An 18,870-nucleotide genomic window follows, 5' to 3' on the forward strand; every position below is an offset into this window, starting at 1 on the left:
CCATATATCGAATCAAAAGTAGTAATTTCCAAATACCGTAACTGTGAATTTACCGTATAAAGAACTACCATATAACGAGGACTTACTGTGTATATATATGTATGTATATATATATATATATATATATATATATATATATATATATATATATATATATATATATATTTTCTTGTAGGCAGACGAGGTTGAAAGCTATAGAGCATTCTCCTTTGTTTAACTTTTGTGCACGGTTTCTATGTGCCGTACTGTTTTTCTGCCTTTTCTCTAAGTTGGTGAAGCAGTTGGCTAAAGGTCAGCGACGCCGGAGAAATCTCTTCATCTTCAGGCTGTGGTTGTGTGAGGCATGTGCGCCTCTTATATATGTTTCCGTTGGGTCAGAGTAGGTAGATGCGAGCGCGCGCTGTGATTGGCTGGATTAGTTAGGTGGCTCTGTGTGTCTGGTCTACACGCTGGTTGGCTGCTCGTCGTTTCAGAGTGGGGAGGATTTGTAGGTTCTCTGTTTGAATGTTGATGGATGGCTGCATTATGTTGATATAGATGGCTTTGAGGAAAAATAGTCTTCGGGGGTCGTTTTCTCTGTCTATATCAACATAATGCAGCCATCCATCAACATTCAAACAGAGAACCTACAAATCCTCCCCACTCTGAAACGACAAGCAGCCAACCAGCGCGTAGACCAGACACACAGAGCCACCTAACTAATCCAGCCAATCACAGCGCAGCACTGCGCATCACCTACCTACTCTGACCCAACGGAAACATATATAAGACGCGCACATGCCTCACACAACCACAGCCTGAAGATGGAGAGAGATTCAAACGCCGCTGACCTTAGCCAACTGCTTCACCAACTTAGAGAAAAGACAGAAAACAGTACGGCACATAGAAACCGTACACAAAAAGTTAAACAAAGGAGAATGCTCTATAGCTTTCAACCTCGTCTGTCTACAAGAAAATATCCTCCCTGGCTATACAAACATATATATATATATATATATATATATATATATATATATATATATATATATATATATACACAGTAAGGTCCCAGGTTACGTCGGTCTCGAGTTACGTCAAACTCGCACTTATGTCAATCCACTATAAAGCAATTTAAGATTTAAAAAATTGAAAATTTATAAATCGTAAAGCGCGGGTTTATTGTTATTGTTGGCCGCCAGGCGTCACTAGTGGTTATCCACCACACCGCCCACCTCAAGCTTGAATACAATAACACTCTACGTACCTCAGTTTCACCACACCGTCGCCCCTGGCAAGAGTGTTCCTACATCTGCGTTTGCTGACTATCTTAGTATCTTGCTCAATGGCACCAAAAAGAAAACTCCTGAGTGATAGCAGTGATGCTAAGAAAAGGAAAACCATTACGCTACAAGAAAAAGTGGACATAATTAAAAGACATGAAAAGGGAGGCAGAGCTGTGTGTAAGGGAGTGAAGAAGAAAATGGGAAGCTCGTTACCATGACAACGGGGAGGTTGACGACCTTGAGAGCTCGCGCACCTATCACAACAATAACAACTCCGGAGCCTTCGTCTGGGCCACACGACACTTGCAGCTCATTTGCACCATCTGCGCCTGTCTGCTGATCCCTATTGCCCTTTCCTATTGCATTTCCTGCTCCGCTGCCCACGCTTCTACTCCCACCGCACTGCACTACGCTCCCAGCTGTCCACCCTGGGTGTCACAACATTCGACCTGCCTACCCTCCTGGCGGCCTCAGGCATCCACCCCTCTGGCAACATGCAGTCCTTCGTCATGCCCTAATCAACAACAAAAACAAGCTTGTGTTTCATATTCCTACATACTTGTAAATAATATAACAATATAACTAACCTTTTACTTATATAACGCTTCTACTCCTACCGCACTCCCCAAAGCTCCCAGCTGTCTGCCCTGGGCGTCACAACATTCGACCTGTCTATCCTCCTGGCGGCCTCAGGCCGCCCCTCTCAGCAACCTGCAGTCCTTCGCTATGCCCTAATCAATATATTCCTACATAGTTGTAAATAATATACCAGTATAACAATATAACCTTTACTTACCTGAATAACCATAAAAATGATTGGTTGAAAACTCGATAATATGCTTTGAAAGTACAAAAACTCGAGTTACGTACAAAATCGACTTACGTCATGTTTCAGGAACGTAACTCTGACGTAACTTACCTTACTGTATATACTATATATATATATATATATATATATATATATATATATATATATATATATATATATATATATATATATATATATATATATATATATATATATATATATATATATATATATATATATATATATATATATATATATATATATATATATATATATATATATATATATATATATATATATATATATATATATATATATATATATATATATATATATATATATATATATATATATATATATATATATATATATATATATATATATATATATATATATATATATATATATATATATATATACAGTAAAGTCTCGGGTTACGTCGGTCTCGAGTTACGTCAAACTCGCACATACGTCAGTCCACTACAAGGCAATTTAAGATTTAAAAAATTTAAAAGTTCTAAATCGTAAAGCCCAGGGTTTATCATTATTGTTGGCCGCCAGGCGTCACTAGTGGTTATCCACCACACCGCCCACCTCATGCTTAAATACAATAACACTCTACGTACCTCAGTTCCACCACACTGTCGCCCCTGGCAAGAGTGTTCCTACATCTGCGTTTGCTGACTATCTTAGTATCTTGCTCAATGGCACCAAAAAGAAAACTCCTGAGTGATAGCAGTGATGCTAAGAAAAGGAAAACCATTACGCTACAAGTAAAAATGGACATAATTAAAAGACATGAGAAGGGAGGCAGCAGCTGTGTGTAAGGGAGTGAAGAAGAAAATGGGAAGCCCGTTACCATGACAACGGGGAGGTTGACGACCTTGAGGGCTCACCCACCTATCACAACAATAACAACTCCGGAGCCTTCGCCTGGGCCACACGACACTCGCAGCTCACTTACAACGTCTGCGCTTGTCTGCTGATCCCTATTGCCCTTTCCTATTGCATTTTCTGCTCCGCTGCCCACGCTTCTACTCCCACCACACTGCACTACGCTCCCAGCTGTCCGCCCTGGGCGTCACAACATTCGACCTGCCCATCCTCCTGGCGGCCTCAGGCCGCCCCTCTCGGCAATCTGCAGTCCTTCGTCATGGCCCTAATCAATATATTCCTACATAGTTGTAAATAATATACCAATATAACAATATAACCTTTTACTTACCTGAATAACCATAAAAAATTATTGGTTGAAAACTCGATAATATGCTTTGAAAGTACAAAAACTCGAGTTACGTACAAAATTGACTTACATCATGTTTCAGGAACGTAACTCTGACGTAACTCGGGACCTTTCTGTGTATATATATATATATATATATATATATATATATATATATATATATATATATATATATACAGGCAACCCCCGTTTAACGAAGGTTCACACAACGAAATTTCGCTACAACGAAGGTTTCATTTTACTACCATCTGCTCGTTTAACGAACACCAAACTCGCTTTAACGAAGTTTCATCCAGGTAATTTTTTTTCAAAATTTGAAAGCCCCACCATATCACGCAAGCTGACAGGCTTTTGAATACACCAGGAGCTGCTGGTACTAAGGCCTGCCTCAGGAAAAATCCTGGGACACCTGTAGAATAAAGATCAAGATCAAGATCAAGCCTCTCGTGGACAACACGCGCAACACTCACTCCCCAGTCAAAACATAACAGCCTCAGCAGCAGCTTGTCTTCCCTAGCTCAACTTAACACCAAAATGCCCTGCAATTGGCCTAGTGTTTGTAAGAAGACCAGGAAGTCTCTTACTCTCCAAATGAAGCTAGATATTATTCAGACATGAGAGAGGCCAGAAAACTATAGCAGTGCTGGCCACTATCTTGACTCCATATTATACTGTCTCTATTTTCAAGTCAGCAGAGTCTATTAAGGAGGCTGGTGAGACCGTATCTTCTTTGCAAGCTAAAAGAACCACCTGAACTCTTGACTCTACAATGGATAAAATGGAAAGCGTTGTGGAAATGTGGTACATAAGTTTTGTATGCAGTACAATGATGTGCACTTTGTTTACATTCCACAGGTTGCCGGTTAGTGTCCTTCCCGTTTCACTCTTCCTCCCTTCATAAAGTTAAGATCATCAACATTATAAAGTTACATACATACATACATTAGTGTACATTATAATGACTTAAATTAAACTACCTAAATGTTTAACTTCATAATTCTTACTTTCATTAAACCTTTTACTGTACTATGATGCACTCTCGCTTTGCTTACTCTCAATGGAAGTTCAAATCAGGGGTTAAACTTGTTATAATCAGTTCGCTTAACAAGTTTCGCTTAACGAAGTGTTTTTTAGGAACGTAACCCCTTTGTTAAACGGGGGTTGCCTGTATATATATATATATATATATATATATATATATATATATATATATATATATATATATATATATATATATATATATACAGTCAGCACCGAAAGTGATGGCGCAGCATGTTTTTTCGCTTCGCAACAAAAGAAAAATAGAAAGTTATTTTCATGGTATTTATCTTTCCTCTAGTACTTGGTTGGGTTACCATGCCTCTTCAGGCAACTCTGTAAACGTTTTGGAACAGATAAAGCCAGGTTTTGTAGGAATGAAGGCTCCAGGTTTTCCCAAATCTCCTGGATGTGGTTGACAAGTTTGTCCACTGTGGAGGTGTCACGGCCACGTAAGCGCGCTTTATCAAACTCCAGATGTTCTCTATCGGGTTTAAATCAGGGCTATTACCTGGCCAATCTTTGATGTATTCAATGTTGACCCAGTCAAACCAATTTTTGATCAATTTGGCGGTGTGAGCTGGTGCACCGTCTTGCATAAATATTTCACTGTTGCATTTAGTGAAACAGTCCTCAAGGTGTTCGGCAAGAAGCTCAAGATAGCGATCTTTGTTAATAGTGACATTTTTTGGCAACACTACCAATGTCCCAGTGCCATGATACCCAAATGCTCCCCATACCATAACATTTGCTGGGTGTTTTACAGTTCCCTCAGTGTACTTAGGGAGGTAAGGATCTGAGCCAGGACGTAGCCTAACTTTCCCTCCTCAGTTGCCAGTCACTGTAAAAGTTGTCTCATCAGACCAGAGAACTGTTTTCCACTTCTCTGGATCCCATGCTAAATGTTTACGGCAAAACAACTTCCTTTTCTTCTTTTGTACCGCTGTTAAAATGGGTTTCTTTCGTGGTGCACAATACCAGAATTTTAGGTCGTCACGAAGGCGTTTCTGAATTGTTCGCACTGAGACTTCCTGAAGGAGCCTAGGGTTCTTTTCCTTGAGTTCTTTGGCACTGATGCGTGGTTAATTGTCCACTTGACGCTTCAGTATCTTCAGGGTCCTCGTAGATGTGACACGAGGCCTCCCAGTCCTCTTCTTCTCAGAAGGTGGCGGGACACTCCCTCCCGCGTCCATGCATTTTTTTGTCCAACGCTGCACACTACGGAGTGTAACACCCGTGATAGCAGCAATTTCTTTATTTCCTTTTCCTACTTGGCTCAGGGTACTTATAGCTGCAATTTGATCTTTTGTCAGCTCCTTCCTTGGCCCCACTGCTACGCACAAGATAGGTTAGCAATGCAAACTTTGTAAGAAAAAACACATGGTGCAACATAGACAGTCAGACATACCCAGCCCGTATGAAGTAATGCCTCACACTGAGACAGTTACACTTCATCAGCTGCTCAAGGTCATGTGTATGAGCCCACTATTTACGCGCCAACAAAATCGGCGGATTTGATCCTTTTTGCTAGGGGATGGTTTGATTCCGCGAAAATTATGGCGCGGATGTTTCACGCCATCACTTTGGGCGCTGACTGTATATATGTATATATATATATATATATATATATATATATATATATATATATATATATATATATATATATATATATAGATAGATAGAGATAGATAGATAGATAGATAGATAGAGATAGATAGATAGATAGATAGATAGATAGATAGATATATATATATATATATATATATATATATATATATATATATATATATATATATATATATATATATATATATATATATATATATATATATATATATATATATATATATATATATATATATATATATATATATATATATATATATATATATACATTAGTGTTTTTCTTATCTCTCAGAGTTCTTTTGCAGAGTTCGCAGGTGAAATGAGGTGCCCAAGGTTTGTTCTGATCCCCGATAGGCATACCGAAATATGCATTGTAGGCCTCACGCATTTTCAGTGATCTTTCCAGAGAGTACTTTTTAGCTCTAGTTTTAATAAACTTGCCACAGACGTAGCAAAATGCGTCTGCCGGATGATTACAACCTCTGGATGCCATGCTTGATGAATGCAGATAGTAATGACTGATGACGATCGACTTGTTTACACATTAATCGCTGGCCAGTTTATAAAAATCAAAGTTTAAAGAGAATAAGCATTATTGTTATAGAAAAATTTTATGTTCTTCTGAAGGAAAAATGCAAGACAATATAGTTTTCTTACATGTATTAAAAAGAAAATATGGAAATAATGAGGTATGAAGTGAGGCCAGGATCTTGGATGGGGAGATAACATGCGTGATGGAGGAGAGGCAGGGTTCAAGATCCAGTTAGGAGGCAGTGGCATAGTGGATAAGGATTCATGCCTGTAAGGACATTATTTTTGAAAAAATACAGAACTATAACGTGACTACATCTCCCCTTCATGTCTCACCAAACAGGAGGGAATATGTCACACTCCCTCTCTCTGCTGATGGTAAGGATGCCAGAGGGTGAAATTTATCAAGAGAAAAATATTCATATAAAATCTATATACAATACTCGAACTTAATTCATTCCAAATGGCTGTTCAAGTATTAAAAAGTTTGACTATTGATACCTATAAATCAGGTAATTCGTTCTAATTTTAGCAAAACCTCGTTTATAAAAATTTCAATATATTTGTTTTTTATATTTTTTATTTGTACATACCATAATTGAAGACTGGTGATGGATAATGTAGAAGAGGAGGGATGAAGGGTGGGGAGGACGAGGGAGGTTGCCGGAGGATGAGTCACCATCCATGAAAACATCTTCATAAAGTTTCTCCTAGTGTGATTCCTGTGAATCCACTAACGAAGTGCTGTGGCTCACTAACACTTGCACTCTCCCCAGATTCCTTATTTTCATCATAAATAAGCCTCTTTGGTGTTATCGTAAGTTTCTAAAGGAAAAACTACCAACAGAACACAGAAGAATGTTGTATTTTTCAAGACACGGCAAGACTAAGGACACACACCAGCTTTGGTATACAGGTAAGTCTCGATTTACGCGATAGATGCATTCCAAGAGGCATCGCATATATCAAAATTCGCGTAAAATAAACTTGTAATTCTCATAAGAAACAATAGATAATAGGGGGGATGCGGGATGTGGTCCAAAAAAATTTGTATAAAATACAGGTAGTCCTCAATTTATACGGTAGATATGTTCCAGAAGGGACCGTATAAAGTAAAAATTGTATAAAGTAAGGAATGAATACCTAACTCCCTAGACTTTTCTTTTAGTATAAAAGAGCAGACCTGAGCTTTGTACAGTACCTCCAGCCCCTTTCCATCAAGCAGCCACACAATCCTCATGAGCGTGACTCCCAGCACATCCACTTCGTCCCTTGGTTGAACAGCCTCGTCCTCCAGGGCGAGGCTTCAAGGGCGTCCTCGCACCACTACCACCACCACCACCATCATCACCACCACTGCCACCATCACTAGACTTTGAAGGATGTGTTCAAAATAAAATAATCTCTCACTGTACGTATACATTTTTGCAATAAACACATTTCTATTATGCTTATTAGTGCTTTTATTAATAAACTTACAAAGACATAAAAATGACTATGAAAAAGGGAAATGTTTAAACACAAAATTATTTTATTAGTACCTTCTTCCTCTATTTTGCTACTTCCTCCTCTGATGTGTCACCATTGTTGTCGTCTGTCTCTGATTCTGTTACTTGACTTGGTGTGTGCGGTCTGAAGAAGCTTGTTATCGATTGCGGTTTTTCTTTGAGAACCTCATAGCACGTCATTTTTTCCATGACCCCTCTGATGAAGGCAGTGCTTCTTTCAATATTTGGGTCATTTTCTTCGAGAATTTTCATTGACTGCGCCAATAAGTCCATACACTCAGACAAGTTGGCTGCTGTGAGGGCTCGCTCCAGTGTATATGTCTTCTTTGCTCTCTTGGGTGTATCACCGCCAGCTGGAGATGCAGAAGGGCGCTTGGGAGCCATGGTAAACACTAGGCACAAGAGAGGAAGATGTTGCCACAACCACGCATACGTGAACAATGAGGGTGCTTGGCGTGCATTTCTGAACTAAATTACCACGTGAATTTTAACTTTCTTGAAACCGTATAATTCTCAGGAATTCGTACAATGTGATGAAAAACCCCTATTTTTGGACACCATATAACTCTAAATTCGTATAAAGTAAATTCATATAAATTGAGGACTACCTGTACTCTATTTATTTGGCTAAATTAACATGTTTTTATCATTTACCATTCTAAATACTAGAAGTGTATTTAAAGTAAAGGGAAAAGCAAGAAATAATAAGAGAAAGCAAAAAATAATAAGAGAAAACAACAAAACAAAGAATACATAAACACAACACTCACTGCGTCACTGCCTTCAGCACTCACACCACAGTCAGTCACCATCTCCCTCTGAGCCTTTCCATTTGGCTAAATTAACATGTTTTATTATTTACCATTCTAAATACTAGAAGTGTATTTAAAGTTAAGGGAAAAGCAAGAAATAATAAGAGAAAGCAAAAAATAATAAGAGAAAACAACAAAACAAAGAATGTGTAAACACAATACTCACTACATCAACACTCATATCACAGTCAGTCACCATCTCCCTTTGAGCTTTTATACTTTATCATAAATCAAAAATAACCCCACAGTATAAAAGTAAACACTAGTAAAAAAAAAATAAACGCAGGATGCCAATGTCTTAATTCACCCCTCACAAGCACACGCCATTGCTGTCCACCTCCTAGTCAAGGGCATCATCATCCACCTGCGCTTCCTCTGCTTCCTTCGCTTCCACAGGGTTGTCCACATCCTCTTTTGGTACTACATCTTCCAATGGTGTTTTCTTGAAAAACTGTAGCATGATGGTCAGGCACTTTTTCTTGAAAAATTCTTTTTGCATCACTGTGTAGCAGAAGAGTGCGTCCATGGCAGTGGAGCTCCCACCTATTGGCCAGCTGTGGAACTCTCTGGCGCACAGTTTGAAATTGCGTCTGGCGCTCAGTTTGAAAATGCGGTTGGGCCAAATCGTGTATAAGCAAACCGATCGCATAAATTTAATCAATTATAATATTTTTTCGGTCTCGTATTAACAAAAACATGTAAATTAAACACGCATAAATCAAGAGTTACCTGTACCGGTATTACGGTAATACCAGTATTTACCAGTAATACGGTATCAGAACGGTACAGTAGTGGCTACGGGAAGGGAGATGATAGAGCTTTGTACATGACCAAATGTGCGGCCGTTTGATTACTAAATATTTTCACCACTAATAAGCCTTTGGTGTTAATGTAAGTTTATAAATGAAAAACTACAGATAGAATGCAGAGAATATTATTCTGATGACCGCAGCAGCACAAGTCACAACTGGCGGAGGTGAAAGGGGGACGCCAGAGAGCCTTTGTTTACAACCACGTGTGTGGACATTCGACTATAAGGCATTTTTTCAAGTATTAAATCGAACTTTTGCGTTCAAGTATTTAGACGTTCAACTACTGAGTCTCCACTGTATTGCGTCGAAACAAATATTGAGTAATACATCGTTTATTTCCTTGTGACTCAGGCTTCCTAGGAGAAGTGACATTTAACTTTTGCAATTAACCATCACAGAATGATAATTTATGGTCTCAAGCACCAGATGAGTGAAAAAAATTCAGAAGTGAGATTTATTTCAAATCCCAAAAGTACAAATCAAAATTATAAAAAAATACATTGAAAATTTTGTAAACTGAAGGTTTTGCTAAGGTTAGAATGAATTACCAGATTTATAGGTATCAGTAGTCGAACTTTTTCATACTCAAACAGCCATTTGGAACTAATTAAGTTTGAGTATTGAGTCTCCACTGTACAAAGTAACAATTACTCATCCACTGGGTACTTTGCCATATTCAACTGACTTACTTCCTAAGCTTCATATCCTATTACTTACCTTCAGAGCATTCATACGTGCTGAGAAGTGGGGAGTTTTGAGCATTCGAATGATCATTTCCAACCTAAGATCACTTGTGCGTTGAACTTTCTCAGGCCACAGACTTGCACATAACAGTTGAACAGCTTCTAGAAGGTCATAGCATGAGCTGATCTTCTGAAAGCAAGTCAAATAAGAATGACCATTAAAATAATTCTAGACATAAAATAAATAAAAGATATTCGCCTGAAACAAAATAATTTGAAAAAAACATAACTTCTTAAATTATTACAAGTTAAGAATCAAATGAATTTACTTTCACAGAGCTTTATTTCCTAACACCTATGAAAGATGGAGCATGAGTGTAATGCTATCGTATTGTTTTAAATTCCTGTAAAATATATGACTCACTTGGCCTCTGAGCTGTATCTCCTCAAGGCTGGCAACATACTGGAGAGCCTGGTTCACTGCTGGCAGGAGGACAGGACACACCACATCCTTCACCAGGAACTTTACACACTGGCCTAAGGGAAGGAGTAATGCTGCCATCTGGCCAGCATCCAGGTCTTCCCCACTAGTAAAGCGGTTTCCCACAAGCTCAAAACCTCCTCGACTTCCAAACATGTTGATGAGGTCCATGAGCCATCCATACATTTCCTATAAATTGATAAGGAAATACTCAAGATTCCAGTAACTCAAATTTAGGCAATACAGTTTTGACATTTAATCCAATAGTAACATAGATGTCACACTTCAAGGTCCATATATCATAATAATGACACAGAGGCATTGGAATGTTTACAAATTGTGAGGTAGATTTTGCATAGATAGTATCTCCAGTGAACGCTGCTGGGCGGCTTTTGTTCTTTTGGTTCCATTCACACTCAGAGTCCAATGCCTAAAAGAAAACAAAGATTCCATTGATGTGCAGTCCTTGAAAGCATTAGAAACATTATATAAACACTACATTCTCAAAACTGACATCTTTGTGAAATCTTTTTATTTCATTTAATTATTTTTTTTAGGATCGCCTTCATACAGTTAAATAATTTTACTCTTTCATCACCTAAACTATAAGTTAAATCAACAAAACAGTTCCAGCTAATAGCACAATATATACATAATTAAAACCTACAAGAGCATAGACATTTTTGAGCAGAGTTTCTGGGACCGGTCCATGTTTGAGGCGAACAATGACGAGATTTGTGAGCAAATCGAGCATGTTAAACACCCCTTCTTGTATTTCCATCCCCCAGCGCCTTACAGCACCATTGTTCAGCAGCTTGTGGAAACACTCTGGCAGACAGCGCTCCATGAACCGCTGACAAGACTCATCAGCATCACACAGACCTGTTAGATTTGTAAAAACCTCTTGTAATTCATAGCTGAACAAATGCTATACAATACAGTCTCACATCTGGCATATTCAGATTTTGCTAACTCTAATTGATTACTATCTTCATTACTATATGATGACCATATTTTCCACTTGGAGATTGATTTAAAAAAAAACACTAAATGCGTGCTTTGGGATCCTAGAGGTCTCCAAGCACACGGGTTCGAATCCTGTCCACGGTCTGAGTGTAGGTTGGGCTTCCTCACTCGGGGCAACGGTTTCCTAGCGGGTGGGCTTTAAGATAGGAGGTACCCTAAAAAGTATCCCCTTTAGCCCATAAATTCCCGTGAAAAGCCCACATGGTATAAAAAAAAAAAAATTTTTTTTAAACAATATTCATATACAGTAATACTCCACTTAACGAACAGGATAGGGGGTGTCAAAGCTGTTCGTAGAGAGAAAATTCATTAAGCGGACGTAATTTTCCCATAGGAAATAATGGAAATAAGGGGGATGCGTTCTGGGCTGGTCTCCAACATACCACATGGATAAAAAAAAAAAAAAAAAAATATATATATATATATATATATATATATATATATATATATATATATTTCTATTAGCTTTTTACAAACCTTGTCTCCAAGAAAGGATTGTTTTGTAATGCATAAAGTGAAATCTTACATGAAATACCAAAAAATAAAGCAGAGATGACAAGATCGGCCACAGACGGCGGAGACTCCAGAGACTTCGGCGCTTCTTCTTCTTGTGACCTTTTTAGCTTGGCATGTTGTCTTTCACCATGATATTAAATTTGTTACCACTCCTCTATTGCCTGCTATAATGGATATCATATCTTAGTATTCATATACGCTCATGCCATGAGGATAACCTGAACTCCGTGGCAGTGAGTGATAGTGAATTACTAATGAAATACTGCGGTATTTCATTAGTATTGTTAAAGAATCTTGGATCCAGCTCCAGGAGCGCTAGAGACAGGCGGGGAGCCAGACAATCACAGCGAAGCTGCTGTGTTCGGTCCCTCACACGGCAAATTCAAACTCAGAAAATTCGCTAAAACAGATGTGGTTGTACGTTATGCAGACTTTTTGGTCTAACTTTATATAATACGTTAAACCGGAAATTCGTTAGACAAACGTTCGTTAAGCGGAGTATTACTGTACAGTGGTACCTCATAATAACGGACACTTCAGGGGTGAGGGGGTGTCTATTACTGGGAATTGTCCGTTACTGAGAGCGGTTTGTCTACAAGATGGTTAACACACCCCTTCCCCTTTTCGGTAATTTATTCTCTTTTAATAATGTAAAAACTATTTTGAACATTTAAACCTCCCTATTCAACGCTCAATGCTGAAATAAGAGTCAACTATTATTTAAGAAGTATAGAAATTATTTCCAAATTCCTTTTAACTATTGTTCCACATCACTGTAAGATAAAAATCAAGGCGTTTCTCTATAGAAGTCTTTTTCTCGCCAAATCGGCTTCCATTCAAATAATTTGCTGTGTAACCTTTATTTAGCTGTCATGAATGAACATCCTTAATCACCAAATTCTGAAGGCTTCAGAAAAATCTCATTATATTTCATTTTGATCATATTGATATTAGAGCCACTTAATCTGTATAAATAGTATTTTGAAATATCAGAAGAGTCTGGCAACCTCATACACTTGCTAGCATGTTCTGGTGAGTGCATCAATCCTCCTCAACATCAATTTTAGTTTAAGTTCACTGCAAAAATGTGACTTTTATAAATATATAATAGCAATTTTTCTTCTTCCTCTGTATTCTACCTTGATGAAAATGAACAAAAAATACTGTGAGTACTTCATCCATCCTTCTACCTGTCACAGTCATTATGTTGGTACAAGTAATATGACAAAATTAATAATAAATAAAAAATGTTTTTTGCTTAACTAATCCAATTGTTACTTGTTATTTGTCACCTGTTACTTGTCAATTATTCTTTATGTTGGTGCAAGCAATGTGACAAAATGCATAATGACTCAAAAATGTTTTTGCTAAACTAATCCACCTGTTACATCATTTTCATTGACTGTAAATTTTGTGTGAGTACGATATCTAAAATTCAGCCAGTATCATAAATAATGAATATGGCTTTTTGTCATTCAGTGGAGAGGAGAGGAGATGAGAGAAGAGTAACAGCCGGTTCCTGAATTACTTCTTTTTGGTCCGTTAGGCAGCCAACCAAGCAATTTGTGTCCTGTGCCATTCCAGAATGCCTTTTTCCATCTGTTTTTTGTCCACTAGTGGACCAAAGATTGGAACTTTGGTCGAGGGGTTTTGCAAAACATTGGTCAAGTGTCCAGGCGACCAAAGCTACCGCCTTGTATTTTAAATTTCCAAATGTAAAAAGAAGCTAACTGTAATTAAATTTATTTCAGTCTATTTACCATGTCAAATTTTTTTGATGGTACAACAAAGCTTTTCTTATGCTATATTGAGCATACGTTTTAATTTTTTAAGTCTACTGTAGTCGCCTTGTGAGTTCACGCCAAACATCAACAACAGCCTAATCGACTCGTCACATCTCTACTTCACTGACTAAATTTGGTAAGTATATGATTAATCTTGTTATTTATATATCATTACATGAATTCTTACTTTCTGCTTCTACTATTAAGAAAGGTAAGTGGACGAATTAAAGGGCAAAAACTATAATATGGAAGGAGTGAAGTAGACTGAAGCCGAGATATCATGTACGTAGCTTATACCCAGGAAAAAAAAAACGATTAAATAAATGAAAATGATCATGAGGCTGTATATTGAGTATATTTGTAGTTTTAAGTTCAAGGCTATTAAGAGGTGACCGATGAAACAATGGAGGATAGGTATAAACGGTACCTTGATGAGCTTGCAGGTAACACTCGATTCTGTGGTGGTCTACACATCAGAAGACATTATTGATGGATTTATTACACATTAGTGAATGGATCCTATTAACGAACCTAATGTAACCTAACCAAGCAAACAATAACCCAGCCAACTTAACCTAACCCACCCAACCTAACCTAACCTAACCAAGGTAACTTAACCAACCTATTTATTGTCATAACTTCTGAAGCATCAATTTGCGATGGAAAATGTCAATATGAAAAAGCGGAAATGTTAGATTGGCAGAAATTAAAACAAACCAAACATATTTTAACCTAACCTCACCTATCCCCCACCCAAATCTAACATACCTATGCCCTACAACCATTCAAAATGCAGCTAGGTATTCTTCAGACCATTAAAAACTACATTTTTCAGGTACCATGGCTGCATTAGAAAAAATCATAGATGAAGAAATGTATGAAATGGAAGAATTGTGACGAGTGAGGATTCCACGCATTGTACCTAAAGATCGCAGTGACCCATTTCATTATCTTTCTGGTGAAGAATTCCTTGAGCGTTTTCGTCTGCCAAAGGATGCTGTATGAGACCTCATTGAAGAAGTTAGGCCACGTACACATGTGGACAGGCTTGGCACAGGTATGGAACAGTAGCTATTTATTTAAGTATATATGTGGACGGTGATAATGCTATAGAATATTTTACATTACTTATTGATTCAAGACCTGGGAAACCATCTTCTGTATTTCTGTCCACAACTCTGTCATCCTTTTTCATGTGGAGTGAATTGGGAAATTTAAGGTTCTTCCACACTTTTTCTAGTCTTTCTTACTTATGGAGCGAAGAGGCCTGGAGATCTCCTCCTCTTTATTTTTCTCATAAATAGACTAGGCACAACGCAGAGGAGAGGAGTATATAACTCCTTCTAAAGTCCCTTGCTATATGTTTGCATGTCTTTCTACAGGATATGGCATTCCTCTGCATTTGAAGATGCTAGTTACCTTGCGGTACCTAGCCACGGAAGTTTCCTTCTTACGGTAGCTGACATAATGGATATTGCAAAATCATCAGCATGCAGTGCTGTTGGAGAGGTGGTTCAACTTATTGCTTTCCTGGCACCAGACTACATCAAATTCCCACAGCCAGAAGAAGCACGTCAGATGGCCTCAAAGTTCTATGATATTGCTGGTATGCCAGGTGTATTGGGGTGTATAGATTGTACACATATTCCAATACAGAGTCCAGGTGGGAACAACGTTGAGATGTATAGATGTCGAAAGGGGTTTTACTCGTTAAATGTCCAAGGTATTTGTGATTCAGAACTCAAATTTATGCATGTTGTCGCAAGTTGGCCTGGCAGCGTACATGACTCAAGAATATTTTCTAATTGTCGTATCTGTCATCTTCTAGAACAAGGAGATTACAGCGGTTTATATTTGTTAGGGGATAGTGGGTATCCAAGTCGGGAATATTTACTGACTCCACTCCTAGCTCCAAGAACTGAAAAGCATAGGAGGTATAATGTAGCTCATATACAAACACGGAACTGTATTGAGAGGGCATTCAGTGTACTGAAAAGAAGATTTGCATGCTTAAGCATACCCTGCGAACCAAACTTCCCAATACAAAAGAATTGTGATGGCATGTGCTGTTTTGCATAACATTGCTATTTCAAGAAGAGTGGACATATTAGATGTTGAGGTTGAGGCACAGGAAGTAGTTGATTTATTGGAGGATGAAGATGAACATGAACTGGATGCCACACAAGTTAGGGAATCATTAATTCAAAGATGGTTCTGAGGGCCAGTTTCAAGAACTTTTCCCTGTGTACCGATTGGGCTCCAGTGTAATAATACTTTTTCTTTTCTAGTTCTTGCTTGATAGGATTAACACTTTAAGTTTAAATAAGAATATATATAAGGTTCCAAAGGTAAAGAAAAGAAAAGTATATATAAGATCTTATGGTGTATAATGTAGGTATTGCAAAGAATAAATAGTATGTAAGAATGAATAAACTTAACCATCTACTTTTAATGCTAATCATTATACCTTGTGTGTGTGTGTGTGTGTGTGTGTGTGTGTGTGTGTGTGTGTGTGTGTGTGTGTATTTACCTAGTTGTATTTACCTAGTTGTAGTTTTACAGGGCCTGGGCTTTATGCTCGTGTGGCCCCGTCTCCATATCTACACTTATCCAATCTTACTTTAAAAGTGTGCACACTCGTTGCAGACACTACTTCTTCATCTAAACTGTTCCACGTCTCAATACATCTCTGCGGGAAACTATATTTTTTAATATCTCTCAGACATATTATGGTAGCTAATGGACGAAAATTAACCACTTCATGACGTATGCCTAAAAAAGTGCACTGTTTATACAAATCATAGGCACATGAGTGGTAACTCATCTAATTTCTTACATGGATATATAATTTTCTCTCTCCCTCCTTAAAAAATAAGTAACAAACACATGTCTCCTTTCACGTGTAGCCCCTGTTCACCTAGCAGTGAGTAGGTACGGGATGTAAATCGAGGAGTTGTGACCTTGTTGTCCTGGTGTGTGGTGTGTGCCTGGTCTCAGGCCTATCCGAAGATCGGAAATAATGAGCTCTGAGCTCGTTCCGTAGGGTAACGTCTGGCCGTCTTGTCAGAGACTGCAGCAGATCAAACAGTGAAACACACACACATATAGTGCGCGTACACCAAGCCAACCACACGCATCTGACCAGCTCGCAGAGAATAGCTACAAAAGGAGTTGGAGACTGGCCTAGACGTATGTACAGGGGGGGAGGCATAGGTTCTCGTCTCTAAATTAAATAAGTGTTGGATCATATATACGGAAAGAATAACGAGAGAGTGATGGAACAGAGTAGTGCTGCCAGGCGTATGGTGGAATCAAAATATACACCATCGTGTGAAAACCAATGGTATATAGAAACTCCTGTTGGTCTAAGGAAACTAACAAATGACATTATGGACAAGGATTTTTCGGGATTCAGGGACAAACGAGGTAATATGAGAAGGCTAATCAACGTAGAAAGGGAATTATGGTAGCTATATGAAGGTGGTGATGTCCAGTCTAATGGACTAACAGGACCGACTGATAACAGAAAACACAGACCTGAAATTGAGATTAGCAGAATGTGAGAAGGTCAGTGCAATAAATCAGGGATTGAAAGAGGAGATTCAAGAAATAAAGAAACAAAATGACGTACTAAAAGCCACATGCCAAAATTACAAAAGCTCCTTAAGGAGCTTGCAGGTTAAAGTGCAGGACGGGATTGTAGACAGGGCAGGTGGATTGGGTGATAACAAGCTGAAGGAACTACGAAATGAATGGAAACAGGAGCAAGAAGAGGAAAAAAATTAAATTTTCAGAGGTTGTAAAGAGACAAATTCAGAACATGAAAGTCGCTGTAATTGAGGTTATTAAAGAGAAAGAAGACCTGGTGCGGGATGCAGAAGACAAGAAAAAAAAGCTTCGTGATTTTTGGGATGTAGAAAAAGAAAAATCCAAATAAATTCACGAGAACGTAAAGAGAGAGAATTGGCCAAAACTATTATCAAACGAGTACAAGACAGCACACAAGAATTAGACCTGGAGGTGGAGGAAGTGATCAGGTTAGGAAGATACAGTGAAGAGGGTAGGAGACCAATGAAGGTGAGAATGAGATCCCAAATGGCTGTAAAGAAAATTATGGCTAGGAAAGGGAAGCCGGCTGATGATGTTGAACACAAGGATACAGGCAACCCCAGCTTAACGAAGGTTCACACAACAAAATTTCGCTACAACAAACGTTTCCTTTTACTACCATCTGCTTGTTTAACGAACACCAAACTCACTTTAACGAAATTTTATCCAGGTAATTTTTTCCAAGTTTGAAAGGCCCACCGTATCATGCAAGCTGACAGGCTTTTCAATACACCAGCACCTCTCGTGGACAACATGTGCACCACTCACTCCCTTATCCTTCCCCACTCTCAGCTCAAAACAATAACAGTGTCCAGCACCAGCTTGTCTTCCCTTGCTCAACAAGCCACCAAAACGCCCTGCAATCACCCATGCAATGTCGCCTAGCGTTGCTAAGAAGACCAGGAAGTTTCTTACTCTCGAAGTGAAGCTGGATATTATTCACAGACACAAGAGAGGCGAGAAAACTAATAGCATTACTCGCCACCATTGCTTGACTCCATCTATAGTCCTGCTCCTCCAACAATGTGGATTGGGTGCGGCTTGTTGGGGAATTCCCGCTGTACAGTGGTGAAGCGTGTCTCATAGCCAGCGATGCAGCAGAGTTCTAACATTAGTAAAACTTTAGCAAAT

At 38.5% G+C, this 18,870-nt stretch overlaps 1 protein-coding gene and 1 long non-coding RNA gene across 2 annotated transcripts in view; one reads left to right on the forward strand and one right to left on the reverse strand.

Annotated features, from left to right (window-relative positions):
- LOC123508171 (ubiquitin carboxyl-terminal hydrolase 24-like) overlaps positions 1-18,870 on the reverse strand; it is a 111,273-nt gene that overhangs the window by 83,514 nt on the left and 8,889 nt on the right. Inside the window, exons 3-6 of the mRNA XM_045261706.1 lie at positions 11,472-11,686; positions 11,139-11,234; positions 10,748-10,993; positions 10,358-10,513 (exon numbers count right to left, since the gene is read on the reverse strand). Of these exons, the coding sequence (XP_045117641.1) occupies positions 10,358-10,513; positions 10,748-10,993; positions 11,139-11,234; positions 11,472-11,686 (713 nt within the window). The remainder of the gene's footprint in view (positions 1-10,357; positions 10,514-10,747; positions 10,994-11,138; positions 11,235-11,471; positions 11,687-18,870) is intronic.
- LOC123508339 lies at positions 13,946-15,572 on the forward strand. Its single transcript, XR_006675923.1, has 3 exons — positions 13,946-14,266; positions 14,966-15,187; positions 15,513-15,572. It is a non-coding gene; the product is annotated as an uncharacterized LOC123508339 (long non-coding RNA).

The sequence above is a fragment of the Portunus trituberculatus genome, chromosome 24 (assembly GCF_017591435.1).
Source record: "Portunus trituberculatus isolate SZX2019 chromosome 24, ASM1759143v1, whole genome shotgun sequence".
Taxonomy (NCBI): Eukaryota; Metazoa; Arthropoda; class Malacostraca; order Decapoda; family Portunidae; genus Portunus; species Portunus trituberculatus.